The 19426-nt window shown below is 39.6% G+C and overlaps 2 protein-coding genes across 5 annotated transcripts in view; both read right to left on the reverse strand.

The window, feature by feature from the left end:
• The window catches only part of LOC143857128 (glycerol-3-phosphate dehydrogenase SDP6, mitochondrial-like), a 46929-nt gene extending 36438 nt beyond the window's left edge, over positions 1 to 10491 (reverse strand). Inside the window, exons 1-3 of one of the 4 annotated variants that reach the window (XM_077367414.1) lie at positions 10254 to 10491; positions 9564 to 9657; positions 9073 to 9458 (exon numbers count right to left, since the gene is read on the reverse strand). In XM_077367414.1, the coding sequence (XP_077223529.1) occupies positions 9073 to 9412 (340 nt within the window). In that variant the 5' untranslated portion in view covers positions 9413 to 9458; positions 9564 to 9657; positions 10254 to 10491. Of the gene's footprint in view, positions 1 to 9072; positions 9459 to 9563 lie in introns of all 4 variants that reach the window. The other 3 variants (XM_077367413.1, XM_077367415.1, XM_077367412.1) reach the window with 3 other exon arrangements.
• A 4721-nt stretch (positions 10492 to 15212) lies between these two features.
• LOC143857284 (uncharacterized) lies at positions 15213 to 19043 on the reverse strand. The gene is made up of 4 exons (XM_077367703.1): positions 18748 to 19043; positions 16601 to 18669; positions 15718 to 15808; positions 15213 to 15534 (listed from the first exon to the last, which is right to left on the reverse strand). The coding sequence occupies exons 1-4, from the start codon at positions 18983 to 18985 to the stop codon at positions 15356 to 15358; spliced, it is 2577 nt and encodes an 858-aa protein (XP_077223818.1). The 5' UTR covers positions 18986 to 19043; the 3' UTR covers positions 15213 to 15355.
• Positions 19044 to 19426: the final 383 nt, after the last annotated feature.

A 19426-nucleotide genomic window follows, 5' to 3' on the forward strand; every position in this document is an offset into this window, starting at 1 on the left:
TTTCTTGGAGAAGTTCTTCTACTCTTACTTGACGGGCGAGTAAAGTAAAATAGCCTCAGCTTATGGAGTATATACTGTGGGCCATTCTTGCCCGTTGAGGATCATGCCATGTTGCTAGACTGCATGTCATGATAATAACTATTCTGTGGATAATTTGATTCACCAGAGAGTGATCATTTTAACCACTGTAATGTGTGTTGCTGATGAGGAGTTTGTGGATCACCTTCTGATTCATTGCCAGATTGTCAGCCAAATGTGGAGTGTTTAGTGGCTGAGCTGGATGATGCTTGAGCTTTCTCTCTATGGATGGCTAGGGGGAAGCTTCTTTGGAATCTCTATCTCCCGGCTAGAGGAATTTCTTCAAGTACAAGATTGATATGATGGGCAACATCAGGACTAAGCCGAATATGGTGTACAGTAGAGGCCATGGGAGAACCATTGGATTTGGAGATGGTCCACCTCAGTAGCTTTCTTGGTAAACATGGTTTTAAACTTCCAAGAAACGAAATGAGGGAAATGTTTCCGTTTCCATGCCCACCGAAATGCACAGCAAAAACAAAATGTATACCAAAGTCAAAACCTTACTGTATTAGTATATGCCATATCTATGTGTTATATAATTATAATTATATGAATTGCACGTAGTGGGTTGTGCATGTATTGTGCATAAAAAATTCTAAGTAATACATGTGAAATGTGGAATATATAGAATTTTAGACATGCAGGACAAAGCATGTCACTAGGTGTTTGATGTTGTTAAATCATTATAGATCGTTGTCTTACTTGTGTGATGGTTTCTAAGTGTGCATTTGTGCTTACTCTATCATTTCTTAAAGTTTCATCTTAAAATTTAATCATTTGGATATGGTTTCATACATTTTTGTGATTTTACCGGATTTCCACCAAAATTTCCATCCAAAACTGAAATTTAAAACCTTGTCGGTGAAGTCTTCTACTCTTACTTATTTTTTATGACAATTCTACTCTTAATTAACGAGCAAATGAAGTAAAATAGCCTCAGACTATAGACTACTGGCCATTCCTGCCCCTTGATGATTATGGCTTTTTGTTGGACAGCATGTCATGATAATAACCTTATCGTGGATCATTTGATTAACTTGAGCAGGATCATTTCAACCACCACACTGTGTTGCTGATGAGGAGTTTGTGGATCAACTTCAAATTCATTGCCTGATTGACATGCATATGTGGATTGTTTGATGTGGGTGAAGTCATGCCTAGATCAATGGCTGAGTTGGTTGATGCTTGGGCTCTCTTTATAGATGGCTAAGGGAAAGTGTCTTCGGAGTCTGTATTTCCTGGCTATCTTCTAAATTCTATGGAGGGAAAGGAACAAGAGCGCGCTTCATATTCATATTAAAACTATCAACTTGCTTAAGCATGACATGTTTACCCTCATTATCCAATCGGCGATTAGAACTAAGCTATTCACCAACATCTCAAGCATAGAGTTGAGGAGGAACGGGACATTTTGGAGGTCAAAGGTGTGGGAAGTGATATCCCTCCCCCACTTGATTGTCCCCACTCCCCTCCATCCCACAGGCTATGTCAAGCTAAACTTTGGATGGTCTAATATATGGGAGCCTGAGGCTAGATGGTGTTGGGGATATTTTATTTATCGTGTGGGTATGGTCAAGCTTGCTTACTTGTTGCAAAAAGACTCCAATGAAGACGAGGTGGCGCTGAGGTGTCAGGTTTTGTAACCCTAGCTAGCATACGGGATAATCTAATAGTGGAAGGTGACTAAGCAATGTGATCTAGTGGGTTCAGGATAAAGTGGCTATGGCTCCATGGCTTTAACTTCTAAATTTCCACCGAAACCCAAAACAACCAAAATGTTTCCATTTCCAACCCCTCCAAAGTGCATGCTAAACCCGAAACGCATACCGAAACCAAAAATCACGAGTGTATTTGTAGGATACCATAATATTAGTGTTTCATGATTATATTTATATGAATTGAATGTGAATTGTATTTATATGAATTACATGTGAATTATATGAATTATCCAACATGTGTGAAGATCATGTTACTAAGTGTTTGATATTGTTAAACCACTATGCGATGATTGTCTTGCTTATTTGATAGTTTGCAAGTGTTTCCATACGTTGCGTGATTTTATAGAATTTCCACTGAATTTTCAGCTGAAACTGAAACGTTTTTATTTCCGTGGTGACTGAAACCAAAACCGAAATTTAAACTTTGGTATGGCGCTTTGTGTCATCCATTGGCTAGTTATGCAACTTGTTGTTTTTCAAAACCCTATCGATTTGCTAATGAGGAGATCGACTCCCTAACTAAAGGAGGGGTGACCAGATCTTCCATGGTGTTCTCTCATGTGTACCCAATTGAGTCAACCTCTCACAGGCCTTTCGTTTTCACAGCGGACAAACCTGTGCGGTGTTGTGACCCAACATATGCATATGCTAAGGCTAGTCTTTTCAACTGCAAGGCTCTGAAGGCCCTACATGCCCAACACCCCTTGATGCTTCACTTGTGCAAACAATCTCTGAGCGGTTCAATAGGCTATTAGGCTTAGATCTTGCTACGCACCTCTTGATACTTCGGTCACGACCTCCAAGTCTTTCATGAAGCTACAAAACTTAGCCTTTCCGTGTCCAACTATGAACCCTCTCTCATGATCTTAGGTTCTGGTCTTTTGTTGTAGTCTCCGCTTATGACCAGATTGGTCTGAGCATTTTTGTTGCACCTTTTTGTAGACTTCCCTTGGTAATTTTGGAAGAAGAAAATAATATTGGAAACAAGAAAGATAAGACAGAAACAAAACTAATGTGAATAGCACTCTCTTGCTATGTGGAAACGTAAATAGGCACTAAAAAAAAACGTTGAAGCTCTCTAACTTTATTCACGTTCACATCCCTTTATATTTACACCATGTAGTGTTTTAGATAAAATCAAATTCTAGCAATCCTAGAAAAAAACAAATCCTTCTACTAAAGCTATTGAAAGCCCTAAATTAATAAAACTCTTCTTAAAACCTATCCCACCGTCTTTACAATAAAACAAAAAAATAAAGGGCTCCAAAAAAACTAGAGTCGGTAGTGGATATGTTCACAATTCTCCCCCTCAACACCGACTCACCAAACTATTCAAATCCATCGGCCCGGCCCCTCCGACGCCGTGCATGAATCAGTGATGACCTTAGTTATCAATTCCGTTCCGTTCCGGCCGGAACGCACCGGAATTCCGGTTCCGGTCCGGATTCCGGAACGGAATGCCTATATTTTCCGTTCCGGTCCGGATTCCGGTCCGTTCCGGCCGGAATGGGCGAAACCCCCTATTCCGGCCGGAATGGGGTTGGAAAGTTGGAAAAAATTAAAAAAATTCAAAACAAATCCAAAAAATTACAGAAATCCGTATGGCTGTTGGGGAGTGTATTTTACATATTTACCCTCGTTTTATGACCGTGGAGGTGCTGTTTGGAGGGCTATTTTCGTCTTTTTGCAAAAAATTCAAAAAAGATTCAAAAAATTCCCAAAAATTCCCCTCGTCGGAATGGAACAAAAATTCCAAAAAATTCACCATACCCACTGAATTTTTTTTCATATTTTTAACTTTTTTTTTTGTAAAATTCCCCTCGCCGGAGCGGAACGAAAAGTTTCGAACGAAACACCGAAACGTTCCGTTCCAGTAGCCAAAACGGAACGGCGACCGAAACGGAATTTATAACTAAGGTGATGACTCTAGCACTCCCCTTCAGCGTTAACTCTCCACAAGCCACACTAGGTTCCTTCCGAGAAAATTTCCGCGATCTATCAATTTGCCACTCCTTGACACGTTTTGTATCTTCAAAAAATATCGAATCCTCCATCTTACAAAAACAAGCCAAATTTGCGAACTTCGGATTCGCCTTTGGAATATGTGTCGATCTCTGTAGTTTAGATACACTAAACTCACGCTCTTCAAAATCTTCAAGTTGCGATGGTCGCAACTCTTCTGGTGAAGCTAGAACATCTTTTTCACGCGACGGACTTTTTCCATTCATCCATGGACTAGAGCTCTTGCTCATTGAACTGCCATTTTGTGGGGTTGCCGTCAAACTTGACATTGCGCCTCCTGTTCTGATTCTAACACATCTCCATCCATCTGTGAGAGATCAACTGTGCTTTTCACCCTTTGGATCGAATCTGGATTTGCTACACCATGATTTTCCTGTTGTAACACAATCGAATCCAATCTCTCTTTCAAATTACCAATCAAATCTATTGAGTCCAGAATTGCGGTGTTTTCCACGGACCACCAAGATGACGTTTCATCGAACACCACATCTCTTGACACATAGACCCTTTTCGTACATGGATCCAAGCATCTCCACCCTTTCCTTTGCTCATCATAACCAATGAACATGACTCAAACTGCCGCTTTCTCCATCTTTGTCCTCATTTGCTTTGGCACAAGCACATAGCAAACACAACCAAACACTTTAAAGTGTCTAACCGACAGCCTTTTCCGGTGAGCTTTTGATAAGGCGACTCACAACCAAGTCGTTGTTGCGGAAGACGATTAGTTACATACATGGCCGCGCGTATACACTCCGCCTAATATTGAGGACGAACATTCCTCCCATGTAACATACTCCGGCATGTCTCAACTAAGTACCTGTTCTTTCTTTCCACAACTCCGTTCTACAGTGGAGTTTCTAGACAAGTGAATTGTCTTTTTATTTTGTGATCCCTCAAATAGGTGGAAAGAATCTGAGAAGCGTATTCTCCACCATTATCGGTTCTCAAACAACCGATCTTAAATCTCGTTTCAACTTCTACACGTGAACGGAAATCTTTGATCTTTTCAAAGACTTCAGATTTCTCCTGTAGACAATACACCCACACATATCTCGAAAAATCATCAACAAATATAAGAAAATAACGGTTCCCACTTACAGACTTCTGCTTCATTGGACCGCATACATCGGAGTGAACCAACTCCAATGGTCGTTTTGAGTGAAACTCTGATCGAGGAAAAGGTTGACGGTGTGCTTTTCCAAACTGACATCCAACACAAACCGTATCTCCCCCGTTCTCGAGAAGTGGTAAACCTCTGACAAGGTTTCGTTTCGCCATAATTTTTAACTTGTCATATGCGACATGAGCAAGGCGTGCATGCCACAATTCTAGAGTTTCATTACGGCGAGTTTTATCAACATAAGTTGTTTCTGCTGATAATACGTACATCGTCTCCATCCATTTCCCACGCATGATCGGATTGCCAGAAACATCCACTTTCTCGAACACCTTTACATCATCAAGTCCAAATAGCACATATCTGCCTGCTGATGTGATTTGCGCCACCGATACTAGATTCTTCGCCATACCCGGTACATGATACACATCTTTGAGAATGTTGTTAGAATATGTGGGATCCAACGGTTGGATTGGGTTAAGATCTCACCGTTGGATCATCTTGGAGGTAGATTGGGTAAGTGGCTAAATGAAGCACCTAGATAAATTAGCCAAGTGGATTAGAAGAGGCAAGCAAGAGAGATTAGGAAAGTAGATTTAATTAGGTTAGATTAGAATATTCTGGTATTATCTCTTTCCATAGTTGTCTTGATTTATTTCTATGTTTATTATGTAAGTGCTCTATAAAAGCACCAATGGATTCTCTTTGTAACTATCCAAGATTAATATAATTTTCTATTATTTTACATGGTATCAGAGCAATTCGGTCCTAAGGTGCCTTGACCGCGAAGTTTGCTACACCGTTTTCCGGCGAACGGCCGATCTAGCCGTCCACCGGGCCTCCTACAATCTCCCACGCCGGACCTCCATCTCTCACCAAACGGCCATATGCTCTCTGTGTTCTTTTGCTTGTTCCCCTTCATTCTAATCTTAGACAGGGTGATTCTCTTGGTTCCGCGTAGGAAATGGTCATGCTCTCTCTGTCATGGCGGATGAGAATAGTTTCTCTTGGGTTTCATAATCCCAACTCCCATCTTGCAAATCCCATCTTTTATAAACCTTCTTACTATTGCCCTATGTTTTAAAAGTTACGTGTTGTCGCCTAATTTGTCATTAAAATCTTCTGATGTTTGTTGCCGCGTGTCATTCATTGCCGCCCATCTCTTTGTTTTTTTTTTTTATCTTTGTTGCCTATTCCGGCATTGGTCCATAGTGACCCTTTTCATGCCCATTCCGGCATTGGTCCATAGTGACCCATCTCTTGCCCATTCCGGCATTGGTCCATAGTGACCCATCTCTTGCCCATTGCAGCATTGGTGCATAGTGACCCATTCTTACTCACCCATTGAGGCTTGAGTATCATCTAGTCCTATTGAGGCTATGATTTATTGGCTTTTAAGCCCTCTTCGTGACTCATCAACAAGCGGCATCTTCTTTGGCAACCATCATCAATGATCATTGGCAGCAACATCACTCTTCATCAACGGATCTTCATCATAGACTTTTGGAAGTGTGCATCAAATCGGTTGATTTTGATTACATTTGTAATTTGCGGAATTATATTGCATTGGGAATTTTTTCATTATTGTCAAACGTAACGTATATCGATTTTCAATCCATATACGTTTGAGGGGGCATGTTAGAATATGTGGGATCCAACGGTTGAATTGGGTTAAGATCTCACCGTTGGATCATCTTGGAGGTAGATTGGGTAAGTGGCTAAATGAAGCAACTAAATAAATTAGCCAAGTGGATTAGAAGAGGCAAGCAAGAGAGATTAGGAAAGTAGATTTAATTAGGTTAGATTAGAATATTCTGGTATTATCTCTTTCCATAGTTGTCTTGATTTATTTCTATGTTTATTATGTAAGTGCTCTATAAAAGCACCAATGGATTCTCTTTGTAATTATCCAAGATTAATATAATTTTCTATTATTTTACAGATGTTATTTCCCTCATCACACCATGAGGTAACCGTCACATCACCCACATCCTTTACAGCATTGACAGAATTATCCGTCGTGATAACTGCATGATTTCCATCATATTTTCGCAACCGCATAAACTTATTTCGATTTCCAGTCATGTGATATGAACATCCAGAATCAATCAACCAATCGTTCTCCCAGTCAATAGTCTTCTTTCCAGAAGAATTTGTTGCACACACTTGACTTTTCACAATAGGAGATTCTGCAACATTCAGTGCAAAAGAAATCTCCCCCTCAAAGTCAAATTCCGTAGCAGTCTCTTCCACTGCCACATCACATGCAAAAGAAGCTTGCATGTCTCATTCACGATCGTCATCATCCTCTTTGTCTTTGGATTCGACGATAAAATTCCTATCACCGGTCTCAATCTTAGCCCGACAATTTCTTCTAATATGACCAGGCTTCCCACATCCATAACAATAAAAATCACGTTTTTCTTGTGATTTTTCATTGTTATTAACCCGATCACCTTTCTTATCGTCATCCTTTCGCTTCTTATTTTTCTGCCACTTATGTTTGCTATTCACCGCAAGCGCTTCCTCACCTTCTTTCACAGACAATCCGGCCATTTGCCTTGCCAAGATCTCTTGATTAATCAAGAGATTCTCCAACTCCAGGAGAGACGGTTGAGTTGGCCAACCACGTATAGCGGTGATAAATCTGCTAAACTCAGGCCTAAAGCCACGGATAATCATTCTCCGCACATGGCTTTCACTAATCTTAGACTCCTCGTCTAATTGAGATATCTCATTACACAAGTTTTTAGCTTTCAAAAAATAACCAGAAACAGATAAATTACCTTGTGTTAATGAGCCGATCTTGTACTCCAAGAACTGCAACCGTGCATCGTTCGCTCGTGAAAAGAGAGATGAGAATGCCTCCCACGCTTCTTTCGGAGTTTTCGCATCTCTAATATGCTTAATCAACTCCTTCTGTATTGACGCCTTCAATAAGTCAACGCTTTTCCGGCACGGATCTTCCACTTCCGTAACGTATCCGCTCCCTCTTCTGGTAACTCGGTGTCGTTGCTATTCACTATCTCCCATAAATCAAGGCCTTGAAGATACGACTCCAAGCACGACTTCGAATAGGTGTAATAGGTATTGTTGAGCTTTTCGATCCCCGCCAACATACCAACACTTTCCGCCATCTCTTCTTCCAACCTCGATATCACCTCGAAGCAACCAAAGAACAAATCGGTATTCCCACTTCGATATCCGCTCGAGGCAAATCCAAGAACAAACCGGTATTCTGATTGAACACTTGCTCTGATACCACTTGTAGACTTCCTTTGGTAATTTTAGAAGAAGAAAATAATATTGGAAACAAGAGAGATAAGACAGAAACAAAACTAATGTAAATAGCACTCTCTTGTTATGTGGAAACGTAAATAGGCACTAAAAAAACATTGAAGCTCTCTAACTTTATTCACGTTCACATCCCTTTATATTTACACCATGTAGTGTTTTAGATAAAATCAAATTCTAGCAATCCTAGATAAAAACAAATCCTTCTACTAAAGCTATTGAAAGCCCTAAACTAATAAAACTCTTCTTAAAACCTATCCCACCGTCTTTACAATAAAACAAAAAAAATAAAGGACTCCAAAAAACTAGAGTCGGTGGTGGGTATGTTCGCACTCTTTTCTTTTTCTTTCTAATAAAATTTGTTACCAATAAAAAAAGTCTATAGGAAGAAGTGCGGTTGTTTGGCATTGACCGTGGCTCCCACAATGGTGTTCTCCGGCTATCAAACAGAGTGGCATCTCTTGAATAACCTAGTCTTTATCAAAAGTTCTACACCTAATTGAGGGTTAGGGGAGTTCGAGATCCGTCATACATTTATGGAAGCAACAAGAAAGTTATTTCTACCAATAAGTAAATACTAAAAAAAAAGACTTGAGCTATAGAAATTAAAAACCTTCCTCAGACTATGAATAAAGTGATTCATAATATGAAAATAATCATTTTCCCCATCTATGAATAAAGGAAAATGTAAAATAGAAAATGAAATGTAATGGAGGAAACAAACAGTAAAACTAAGAATTCATTGTCTTCTATAAGATTAAGCCCAAAAAATATCATAACATCCCTAAAATAAGGAAAATTGAATAGAAAACGCTAAAAAGAACAAAGCTTATATACCTCCATGAAGCAACTTGGTAGATCTTGATGATGTACCCGACGAAAAATCCTCTCTTTCCACAAGCCCCACCCGAAGCCCACGACTTGCAGCATCAAGCGCCACTCCTGACCCGGTTGCGCCACCCCCAATCACAAGCAAATCAAAAGGCTTATCCGAACTGCTCCCAGACAACACAGCCTCCTGTTCTTCTCTGCTTGGAAGAATTCCATTCGTCGATATAATTTTCTCCTTCACCAATTCAACACCAGAATTGTCTCTTGCAAAAGCATTCCTATTATAGAACTCTAGTTTAGCAACAAATACTGCAGCCACAGCTCCCAATATGGCCCGCCGACGCATTGCACACTAAGAACAGCAGCTCTCAGCCTAAAGGTCAATCTATCACCTGTTAAAGCTTCAAATGTTAGCTTTATAGTATTGAAAGAACCACATATTTGAATTGAGACAGATTTCTTTTGATTTCTAAAGAACTTCAGTATAAAAAACCTACCTGAATAAATAAATCAGTTGCCGAGTATATATAAAAAAGCTTAACGATTTCGAAACTTTGATGATCTAGTAGAAAGGAGTAACTGATATGATATCTAAGATGTAAAGAACAAACATTTCAAATCAGCGATTACGTTGATAATTTTGAAAAGGTAGCCAGAAAAATCAGAGAAGAAGATCAAAGATGGAAAAAAAACGCACTTCTCTAGGTATCGCGGATTTCAAAAGCCAATGAGAAGCAGATCCAGATACAACAAAAGAGATGAAAACAAATAGGAAACGAAAAATCTAGGCGAAAAAGAGGCAGATCAGAAAAACAAGCGGCAAACAAACTGATAATTATAATAGAATGCTGAGAAAAATGAGTCTAAAACCGATGATCTGATCACAACAGCAAAATCTGATATTAAAAATGAGAAAATTACAACAAATTCTCTACAAAGATTTAGAAATTAAGATCTGATGGTGGAGGCCGAAAATGAGAAACAATTTCTCTTGAATACAATGAAAAGGACTCGAAAATGGATGAAACGAACAAGAAGCGAATCCTTAATAATGCTAAGAAAATAAGTTTAAAATTGGGGAAATGATCGAGATCATATGCTGGAGATGAAAAATGGAAATAATCTTATAAAGTGCTGGGAAGATGAATGGAAAAGCTGTAGAATTGAAAAAGTAGTTAGAGTTTTACAGCTGTTCCTATAAATAGCAAAAAGATGAGAAACGATTGAGCTTCCAATCACGAGGAATCCGTTCATATCTGCACGACACGAGAGAGAGAGAGAGAGAGAGAGAGAGCTCTGAAAATAGATGCAGAGAGAGAGGTATGGAGGTCTGAAAATAGGTATGGGGGTGACGACATAGGCTCTGAGCGGGTAAAACGGAGAAACAGACATGAAGGGGAACGCACTCTATCCCGCTTTCTCTCGGGAATAATTAGTAAAGAGGATTTAAATTTCCTACATTTTGAATCAGTGTTTAAAAACTCGTTGACTCGACTGAGAACTCACTCTCGTCGACTCAATTTTACCTGTTGTGTTCCGTTTTGCAATGCATCCGCATTCTAGGGCTGGCAATTTCACCCGAAAAAGAGGGGATCCGCCCCGCCCCGTTTGGGGCGGGGATTCCCCGATTTGATAGGGGAAAGGGAAGGGGAATTTAAAAATTCCCCGGTGCGGGGAGGGGAAGGAGAAGGGGATGTAGTTGTCCCCGCCCCGCCCCGCCCTGCCCCGCCCCTCCCCGCTCGCCCCGTTAATCAATGCCATTTTTTTGTATATTTTTAAGTGTTTTTTTTTTAGGAAAACTACTAGAAACTCTGTGGATCGGCTACAAGATTTCTCCAAACATAAACTTAGCTTGTCTTTTCCTTTTAATTAGCTTCTGAGAGCATTTTGGGAACTATAATAACCTTTTGACAGATGTTGAAATAATAAAGACAAGCTGAGTGTATGCCATTATCAAAAAATCGTAGTGCCAACATCGGTGGCGAAAATAAATTAATAAAATAATAAATTGAATTTTTATTTTGGTTAGGTACTTAGGGTTTTCTTAATTCCTCCCCACGAAAGAAACATTGCTCAGGTTAGGGACACAGTTCACTTTTTGCATTTTGGTGATTCGCAAGCCTCTGAACATTGCTCAGGCATCTATTTGGGTTTATAACGCCTGTTGGTGCGACTGTTGCGAGGGCACTCAAGAGTCAAGTCAGTACTTCAAGGGATTTTGCTATCTTTTGAAGAGTAAGAAATATATCTCCTTCGTCTACAAGTATGTTAGTTTATAACATTTTTATATATTGAAATTGCATCAAGTTGATTAGGGACACCCATCATCAGTGTATCAATGACTAAAGAGGGGGTGATGTTGGAGTGGGGCGGGGCGGGGATTTTGTCCCCGAAGGATGCGGGGAGGGGAAGGGGATTCCCCACCATCCCCGCAAAGGGGAGGGGAAGGGGAGGGGGGAAATTCCCCGCAAAGGGGAAGGGGTAGGGGACCCCAACATCCGGCCCCGACCTGCCCCGTTGCCAGCCCTACCGCATTCTGCGTTTTCCCCGTGAATAAAAACTCTTTAACTCTTCCGAGTTATGACCGCGTCAACTGTGTTCTTGAGCAGTGTCCGCGCCGAGTCGACAAGGATTTTTCTTCACCGCGTTCCGTGTTACATCCACATTTTTAAACAATGTTTCCAATCGCTTGGGCCCATTGTTGAGGATTCTTAGGAGCCATCTCCACCATTGATCACACAGTCCCAGTATTACGTGGATTGGATGATTCTAGCCGTCCGATTAATATAGTTTTGCTCCTTTTACATGGATAGGCTGAGAGTACACCGTGAGTCCGTGACACTCCTAGAGAAAGTCGTTTTAACACTCCTTCCTGAAATATGCCGCCAAATAAATACGGTTGAGTACATATCCAACGACCTTGATCCATCAAGCTTCATTTAGGGTTCATTAAGGAGAATCTAAACCGTTGATTTTTGTGGTCGTTATCTTACACATGAGATGCTTGCTCGAGATGGAACTTCCACCAAGTAGGTCACCTGATTATTTTCTACAAGATCAACGGTCTTGATTTTACGTACATACTCATCTATGCCAAAAAAAAACAAGATTTGTCTTTCACCACCGATCATAAAAGTGACTTTCTGCTTTCAATTACAGAACACTAATTGGATGGCTGAGATTGTAATTGCACATTGGATCTAAAGTTAGTCTATCTGGAATGTCCACATAGTGGGCCCCACTTAAGTCATTTTTTTTGGTAGGCTACCTGAATTGAACCTCTGACCTCAGAGTTGAAGAACAACTGGGTAGGGCCCGCCAAGTGGTCAATCTAGATTGGATGATGAAAACCAAACACATGTCTCCCTTTAGGCCACGTTTGGATACCTCATGCTTTTGTATTTGGATTTGGATTTGAGTTTTGGATACAAAATACACCAATCATCCTCATGCTCATGTTGTACGAGAGAGAGAGAGAGCGTTGTTGCTGCAGCAAGGTCGAGGAGCAGCGAGGGTGAAGGTACTTGTCACAAATATTGATTTCCAAATAATGTCTTGCAGAACAGATTTGAAAATCGGATTTTTTGTTTCACTGTTGTAGCTGATTTGGAAATCTAAGGATCTGATCCAGTTCCAAATCTCAACTGCAAATGTGAGAAATCCAAATCTAAATCTTGTGGGGATCCAAACATGGCCTTACTAAAATGGGCATGGGATAGAGAAACATACTCGCCACTCACTAATATGGAATTTTCAAGGAAAGATCACCTCGAAAGAAGAGAGTTGTCATGACAATTGCATGGACAGATCTGGCTCTTCTCAAACTGCATGATCTTTTCTCACTGATTTCTTTGATGGATTAGTGAGGAACTGGGCAAGGGGATACTGAAAATGGTGATGGAAGAAAGCTCCTTGCCTAAATCGGTAGAAATAAGGAGGAAATCTTGCATTTCAAGCTTTGAGTTCCTTGTTCTCTTGAACGAATTGCTCAAGAGGAGTTCTCCAGAAGAGAATTTCCCTCCTAGAACAAAACTCAAATCTATCTTAATTCCCAAAATTCAATTCCAAGACTAAGCTGATTACAAAATGGTAGAAAATGGCTATTTATAGCCTTTCACATGGCCAAATTACTAAGCTAAGCCCAAGTAAAGAAAATGACAAACAAGTACATGACTAATTTCAAAATGCCCAAACTACCCTATTACATAAAAGTAATGCAAATGAACAAGAAAAGAACCTAGACTAAGGAGCCAAGTGTGGGCTAATGTCTTTCCAAGGGGTGCTACTGCTTCAGAATCCCAAAGAAAGAATTTCTAGAACATAATGATTTCTCAGAATAGTTTCATTACCTCTTTCGGCCACTGATCGCATTTTTTTATGGAGCAGGTTATGAATGATCTGATTCAAGACAACTCGTAGATCCAAAGAAGAAATTATATGATCTAAATCATCCTCTCCCTCCATGAAATCAGGTGGCCAAGGTGACATCTCAAGCATGGTTTTAAATTTCGGTTTCGGACCTCACCCAAACCGAAATTTTAAATTTCGGCCGAAATCCGGTGAAGCGATAAAAACATTATTTTATTCGATACCAAATTTCAGCCGAAATTTCGGTAACATATTAAATTAATTTAAAAAAACAGGTTTTTGGGTGGATTTTCAGAATTTTTGATGAAATTTCAGAAAAATCGAAACCGAAATTTCGGAAGAAATAAAATACCGTTTCGGGTATGTGCTGTTTCGGTGTCGGTCCCTACAGAAACTCGAAATTTTGGATTTCGGTCGAAATTTAAAACCATGATCTCAAGCAGGTGGGGTGCAACTTGGCCAGCCTCAACATGTACCCGACTGGTTCGGCTTGGGTTAGCATTTCCTCGAGTTGGATTGGGTTAGGGTTTGGAAAATCCAACCCCCGACCCAACTCAAACTCGACCCCATCCCCCTAATTTTATTGTGATTTTATCACAATTTCAAAAGGGGAATGATACCTCGCCCCCCTTCTGACGGATAAAATCCCCCCCTTTAACGTTATTCGTTTAAGTTTTAAAGCCAAAGAAAAATGTTCAAGGGGGTAAATTTATCCTCAAGCAGTGAACCATTCACACAGAAACACTTAAAGGGGGGATTTTATCCGCTGCGCAGAGCGCGCGTGTGTGTGTGTGTGTGTGTGGGGGGGGGGGGGGGGGGGGGGGGTTGTTATCTGTGTGTGGCTATTTGACGCTGATCTTAAAGTTGGCACCATAATTATGTGAATAGACATTGCAGTGAATAGACATTCTGCAAAACTTGATAGAACAGTTGAAACTTTTTTGGAAGATTAAAACACTTGAAACTTGATCAAGCTGACTTGTTCGGGCTCCGATTACATAGAGTGCCTCATTAAATGAACCATACAATTGAGGCTTTTAAGGTGGTCTTGGGTCACTTGTGATCAACCCATAGGGTCACTACTTGCCCTCTAGACCTGGGTCATGGAATTCAATGGCTTGGACTGAACCAAGGTCCCATGAGTGATTCTTAATCGACTTTTTTTTGCTTTTGTTGGTTTTTTACCCGCGGATGTCAGATGATTATAAACTAGCAAAAGATTGACATCAGATAAGTTGCCTCCAGTAGAGATGGAAAGGTTTCATTCAGAAAGTATGGATTGCATCTGTGTGTGAGCTTATAAGAATGGAAATCTGCAAGCTATGTCATGGATGCCCCTACTAGGGGCGTCCAAGCTCTGGCTTTCAATATTCATCAGAAGAAGAATTAGGCTAAAAATTAGGATAAAATGCGATCAGATGATCCTATGACTCTATCAATCAAAAGCTAGCATTATGTAGTAGTGCTGGACTCTGCATGCTTCATTCTCACATATAAATAAGCACTAAGTTAAAACTTCAGTTCCTATTTCATTTTCTATCAGATAACATAAAAGAAACGTAGTTAAGGTTTTGTCTCCAGGAGCAGTGGTTGAGAGTGTCCAACATGATTGTCCAAACTCACAATTTCTGAGAAATGGTGTGTAGTTGTGTGCACGCAAAAATATATAGAATTATTCAATAAGGAAAAAAAAGATAGATGGGTCGGTAAATAATGCATGAAAATTACTGCTCCCAAAAATCTATAGAATTATTCAATAAGGACAAAAAAGATAGATGGATCGGTAAATAATGCATGAAAAATATTGCTCTGGGTTGACAATCCATTATTATTTTCTCATATTTTAACCAAATATTAGGAACCACGGTTATATCCCTTTCAAACAGCCATAAGGAGGTTTGTTAAAAGAGTACAAGTTTCTCTAGTTGAGCTCTGATATACATGAGGATAGAGCTTCTCTTACTTGAAAATTATTGGAGTCCATTTGGAGTGAATCTTCAAAGAGCCTTTTTGCCTGGTAGAGCAGCTTCATTTTCTCTTTACTGCTGCTTGGTCGCATTTGAGATCGCTGCTGAAGTGCTACACCCCATCTGAAGAGAGCTGCAGACCAAGTATGTAAATTCAAAAGGAGTGACAAAAATAGTTTAAGTGGCACATAAAACACATTCTTCAATATGGTATTGAATATTGTGTCAGTGTATCATGGCCATTGAGGTCATAGTATATGACCCCAAGACACAGTGATATAATAAAACTGAGATACAAGGAGTAACAGGTATGTACCATCTGGGGCATAAATGTTACTTTTAGACAACATAGCATCAAATTTGTCAATTGCTGCTAGATATAACTTGTCAGCATCAAAAGCCGCATCCTGAAAATGAGAAAAGAAATTAATGGCCAGAAACCAAATCAGTGATCCAAACTTAAGATTTTCCATTACCATTCATCAACATACCAACAGAAAATATATCGCAGATAATGTAAGAATACTTCCCAATTCATGTGAATGGATAAGGCTTTGTGTGGATGTAGTTCTTTTGGGGGAGGTGAAAAGGCTGGGATAGAACCAACGACCCAAGCATAGCTACTTATCGTGTCCCAATTACAGTGCCACAAGCCTCAACTATGACTGTTTTTTTAATAAATGACTCATGAATTCCATGGTAGTGTGTTTATAGTTCCAGGTATTGGGGCTTATAATAGTTATATATCCTTAAACTAAAATGTTAAACCAGTATCCTCTAATACAAAACAACCTCTAGTTCAGTTTGGTGAGTTAGTTTAAGAAGTTATTAGCCTGACTATAGGCCAAATCTATTGTGTGTGGTTCCTTATGACCAAGAAACCTATCAGATAAGCATCTTCAGCAGTAGTGGAGGTTCCAACTTCAAACCAACCATTGTGACTTGTCTGCAGAAAAACTTAAGCCATGGTTCCAATTATTCTAACCAGTGCTAAAAAAAATCTGACAAGACCTGGAAATTGATAATGTGATTCTCGTTTTCAACTTGGCTATCAATGAAAACCTTGGAAATTTTATACGAAACCAGAATTTGGATTCAGTTCTCAGAAACTTGACAAAATCAATTAGGCCATGTTCCAAGGCTACCAACAAGTATTGAACATTAATTAAAACTAAGTAGTCTACATTACTGATGCTTACCGGTCCAACATCCGCTATCAGCTGAGCACGAAAGGAGAGTGCAAGACCCCAATTATATAATGCTCTGACATCATTCCCGTCAATTGACAAGGCCATTCTGTACTTTCTTCCTGCCTCAACAAGTAGTTCTTCACATTCTTCACACACATCAACAAGAGCTGAAACAACTTTATCTTTGCTCAAGACTCGACTCTTTAATCCCTCAGGTCGTACTCTAGGCTCTTTTTCATTCAAGAAGGAATCACTTCTAGAGAGAATTATTCTCAGCTCGCGACTAATTTTCAATTTAAGTTCTCCATGAAGAAGAAAAGTGTTTCCCAATTGACCAACAGCCTGTAAGCTCTTAGGCTTCATAGCTATTGCTCTAGAGAGTAAGCTTGCAGATTCGTGCAACATGATCTCTGCCCTCTCTTCATCAACTTCACCTGTTAAACATTCTCTAGTTTGTTTTAGGAGGTTCCCTGCCTCCTTCAGATGTCTATTAAATTCCCCATCGTTCAAAACCTTTGAAGATGATGACGTGTTGCCCGCTTTCATATTAAATGCAGATCTGCAATTACCCAAAATGAACTGATCTTCTAATTTCATGGTTTTATCTATGTCTTGTTTCAAACCAGGACCATAGGAACCATTTTCAACCATAAGCTTGTCTTTTTTTCTGCCATGAGAAGGCAAGGAAGCTGTATCACATGCCCCAATAGTCTTTTCCTGTTGCAACGACGTCTCAGGTTCCGTAGTCGACCAATCAAGCTCACTTGATCTCTGATCAACCCCATTAACAGCTGGCTCATGTACCACATCTCGCATTTTTTGTACTTCATTTCTGCTATGGTGACCTTTCTTTTTGAAACTTCCATGCTTGTTTGTGAGCTGTAAATCATTATTCCGGTGAAAACTACGCCCATCATCATTTGACAACAAATCATTATCATACCTCTCGTGTCTAGAATGATTGAATTGTTTCTCATTTATCACTGATCCAACAATGCTGAGAATATTTTCATTGGTAACTACTGTCTCAACACTACTACCCATCTCAATTGAATTTTTTTTCACCATATCTTGTAAAACTTCACTTTTTTCAGCTCCATGACCTGACCCATCCAAGCCTGATAGCTGTAAAGGTTGCATCGTTGGAGCATGGGAAGATCTACCATTGTCACTCAATCTATACTCATCTTGTTGGAGATTTTGATCCACAATCGGGTTGTCAAAGGGTTTCTGTGGAAATGAATCTGCCTTACTATTTCCTATATTAGTGTGAGACACTGGACTTAAATCCCTCTCTTCAATTCTGTTGGCTAAAACACTAGTTTGGTCATTCCCCTCTATCAAATTCAATTGCTCCGTGAATTCTCGCTTAGAATTATCACCACCATGTCCCGAATCAATCTGAACTCGATTGTTCCCCTCTACTGAATCCAACTGCTCCACGGATTGTCGCTTAATACCATTTTTCACCTTGTTAGGTTTCAATCCAATTGAATTTTCTTGAAACAGTCCCCCAACAAGAAACCTAACAAAATCAAAGCTAACGACACCCGAGTCCTTTTTTCTCTTAATAGACTTCTGATTTGAACTCCTCTGGATTTCTTGATCATCAGCTAACTCACCACCAGAGGTACTCACATTTTGCAAAAACCCCAATTGGAAATTCGAACTCGACACTCGGCCATCGAAAATAGACCCACAATCATTGTCTATTGATAATTCAACAAGATTTCTCATAGGTACAATCCATAACATAATAGAGTTAATTTTTTCAAGATAACTTTTTAATTCACCCATTCCAACGCGATTCGAACTGAAACCTGCTTCCATTCCACTCTTCAAATCTGAAATCTTAAAATCCAATTCACTCAAAAAATCCCCCAAATTCTTCAATTTCTCAGAAGAAACCCTAAAACTGCTCTGTTCTTTAGAAATTTTTTTACTTCCATTTCTACTAACCTCTTTCATTGAATTACTAATCCCTATCGAAAACCCAATTACAAAAACCAAAATAGAGACTGGAAAAACAGCAATTGAAGAGAATCTAACTCTAGAAATGGCCATAGAAGATACAAACCCTAGAAGAAAAAGGAAAACGTGTTTTGTATCATCAATGCCTATGGAAATTAGAAATTTCTTAAATCGATTCAACTCACCTGAAATTTGAGAATGTTCAGATAATTCAAGATCGTCCCATCCATTGTAATTCGATGAATTTGAAGCTGAGAGTGGGCAGAAAGTTGTGGTGTTTGGAATGCAATAGAATCTTTTGATGGGAAAATGGAGAAAGGGATGTTTTTTAGGGGCAAAAGACCTGAGATTGAAGAGAGGATGAGGTATTGAGAAGGGAGAATTGGAAAAATAGAGAAAATTCTCAGAGATTAAGGTCTTCATGGGTGTTTGCTTGGATGGAAAATCTCATGTTTCATCCTGTCTGAGCACTTTTTCTCACTCTGTAATGAAAGGGGTCTTTTCGTAAATACAAACAATACTAAGGTCATTGTTATACTCAACTCAATTATGCGTCTGTCCCAAACTAATTGGGGTTGGCTAATGAAACCTTTAGAAAATTTTCAATAAGAAGGTGAAAGAATCTACCCAGCTCAAATTAGACACTAGTTGGATTTGTCTACATGGATTATTTTCTTTCATTCCCTTATATAAGGTCATGTTGTCTATTATATTCCTAGCCATCAAGTCTTTCTTCACTGTTTCTTAAGAAAAAGTCCTAAGCATTCATTTCCAAGGCCCCATCATGGATGGATGGGACGTGTACCAAAAATCAGCTTCATTAGATCATCATAGGGTGTCCATTTATGGGGTTAAAAACCCCTA

The sequence above is a fragment of the Tasmannia lanceolata genome, unplaced genomic scaffold, assembly GCF_043159265.1.
Source record: "Tasmannia lanceolata isolate RefF3 unplaced genomic scaffold, GAP_Taslan_0.1 ptg000024l, whole genome shotgun sequence".
Taxonomy (NCBI): Eukaryota; Viridiplantae; Streptophyta; class Magnoliopsida; order Canellales; family Winteraceae; genus Tasmannia; species Tasmannia lanceolata.

Excerpts from the sequence above, each read along its gene's own strand:
- LOC143857284 (XM_077367703.1), bottom strand. The coding sequence starts at position 18,985 with ATGAAGACCTTAATCTCTGAGAATTTTCTCTATTTTTCCAATTCTCCC. Across the intron at positions 15,809-16,600 it reads TGATAGCGGATGTTGGACCG|GATGCGGCTTTTGATGCTGA; the intron begins GTAAGCATCAGT and ends TCTCATTTTCAG. Across the intron at positions 15,535-15,717 it reads TAACATTTATGCCCCAGATG|CTCTCTTCAGATGGGGTGTA; the intron begins GTACATACCTGT and ends CTTGGTCTGCAG.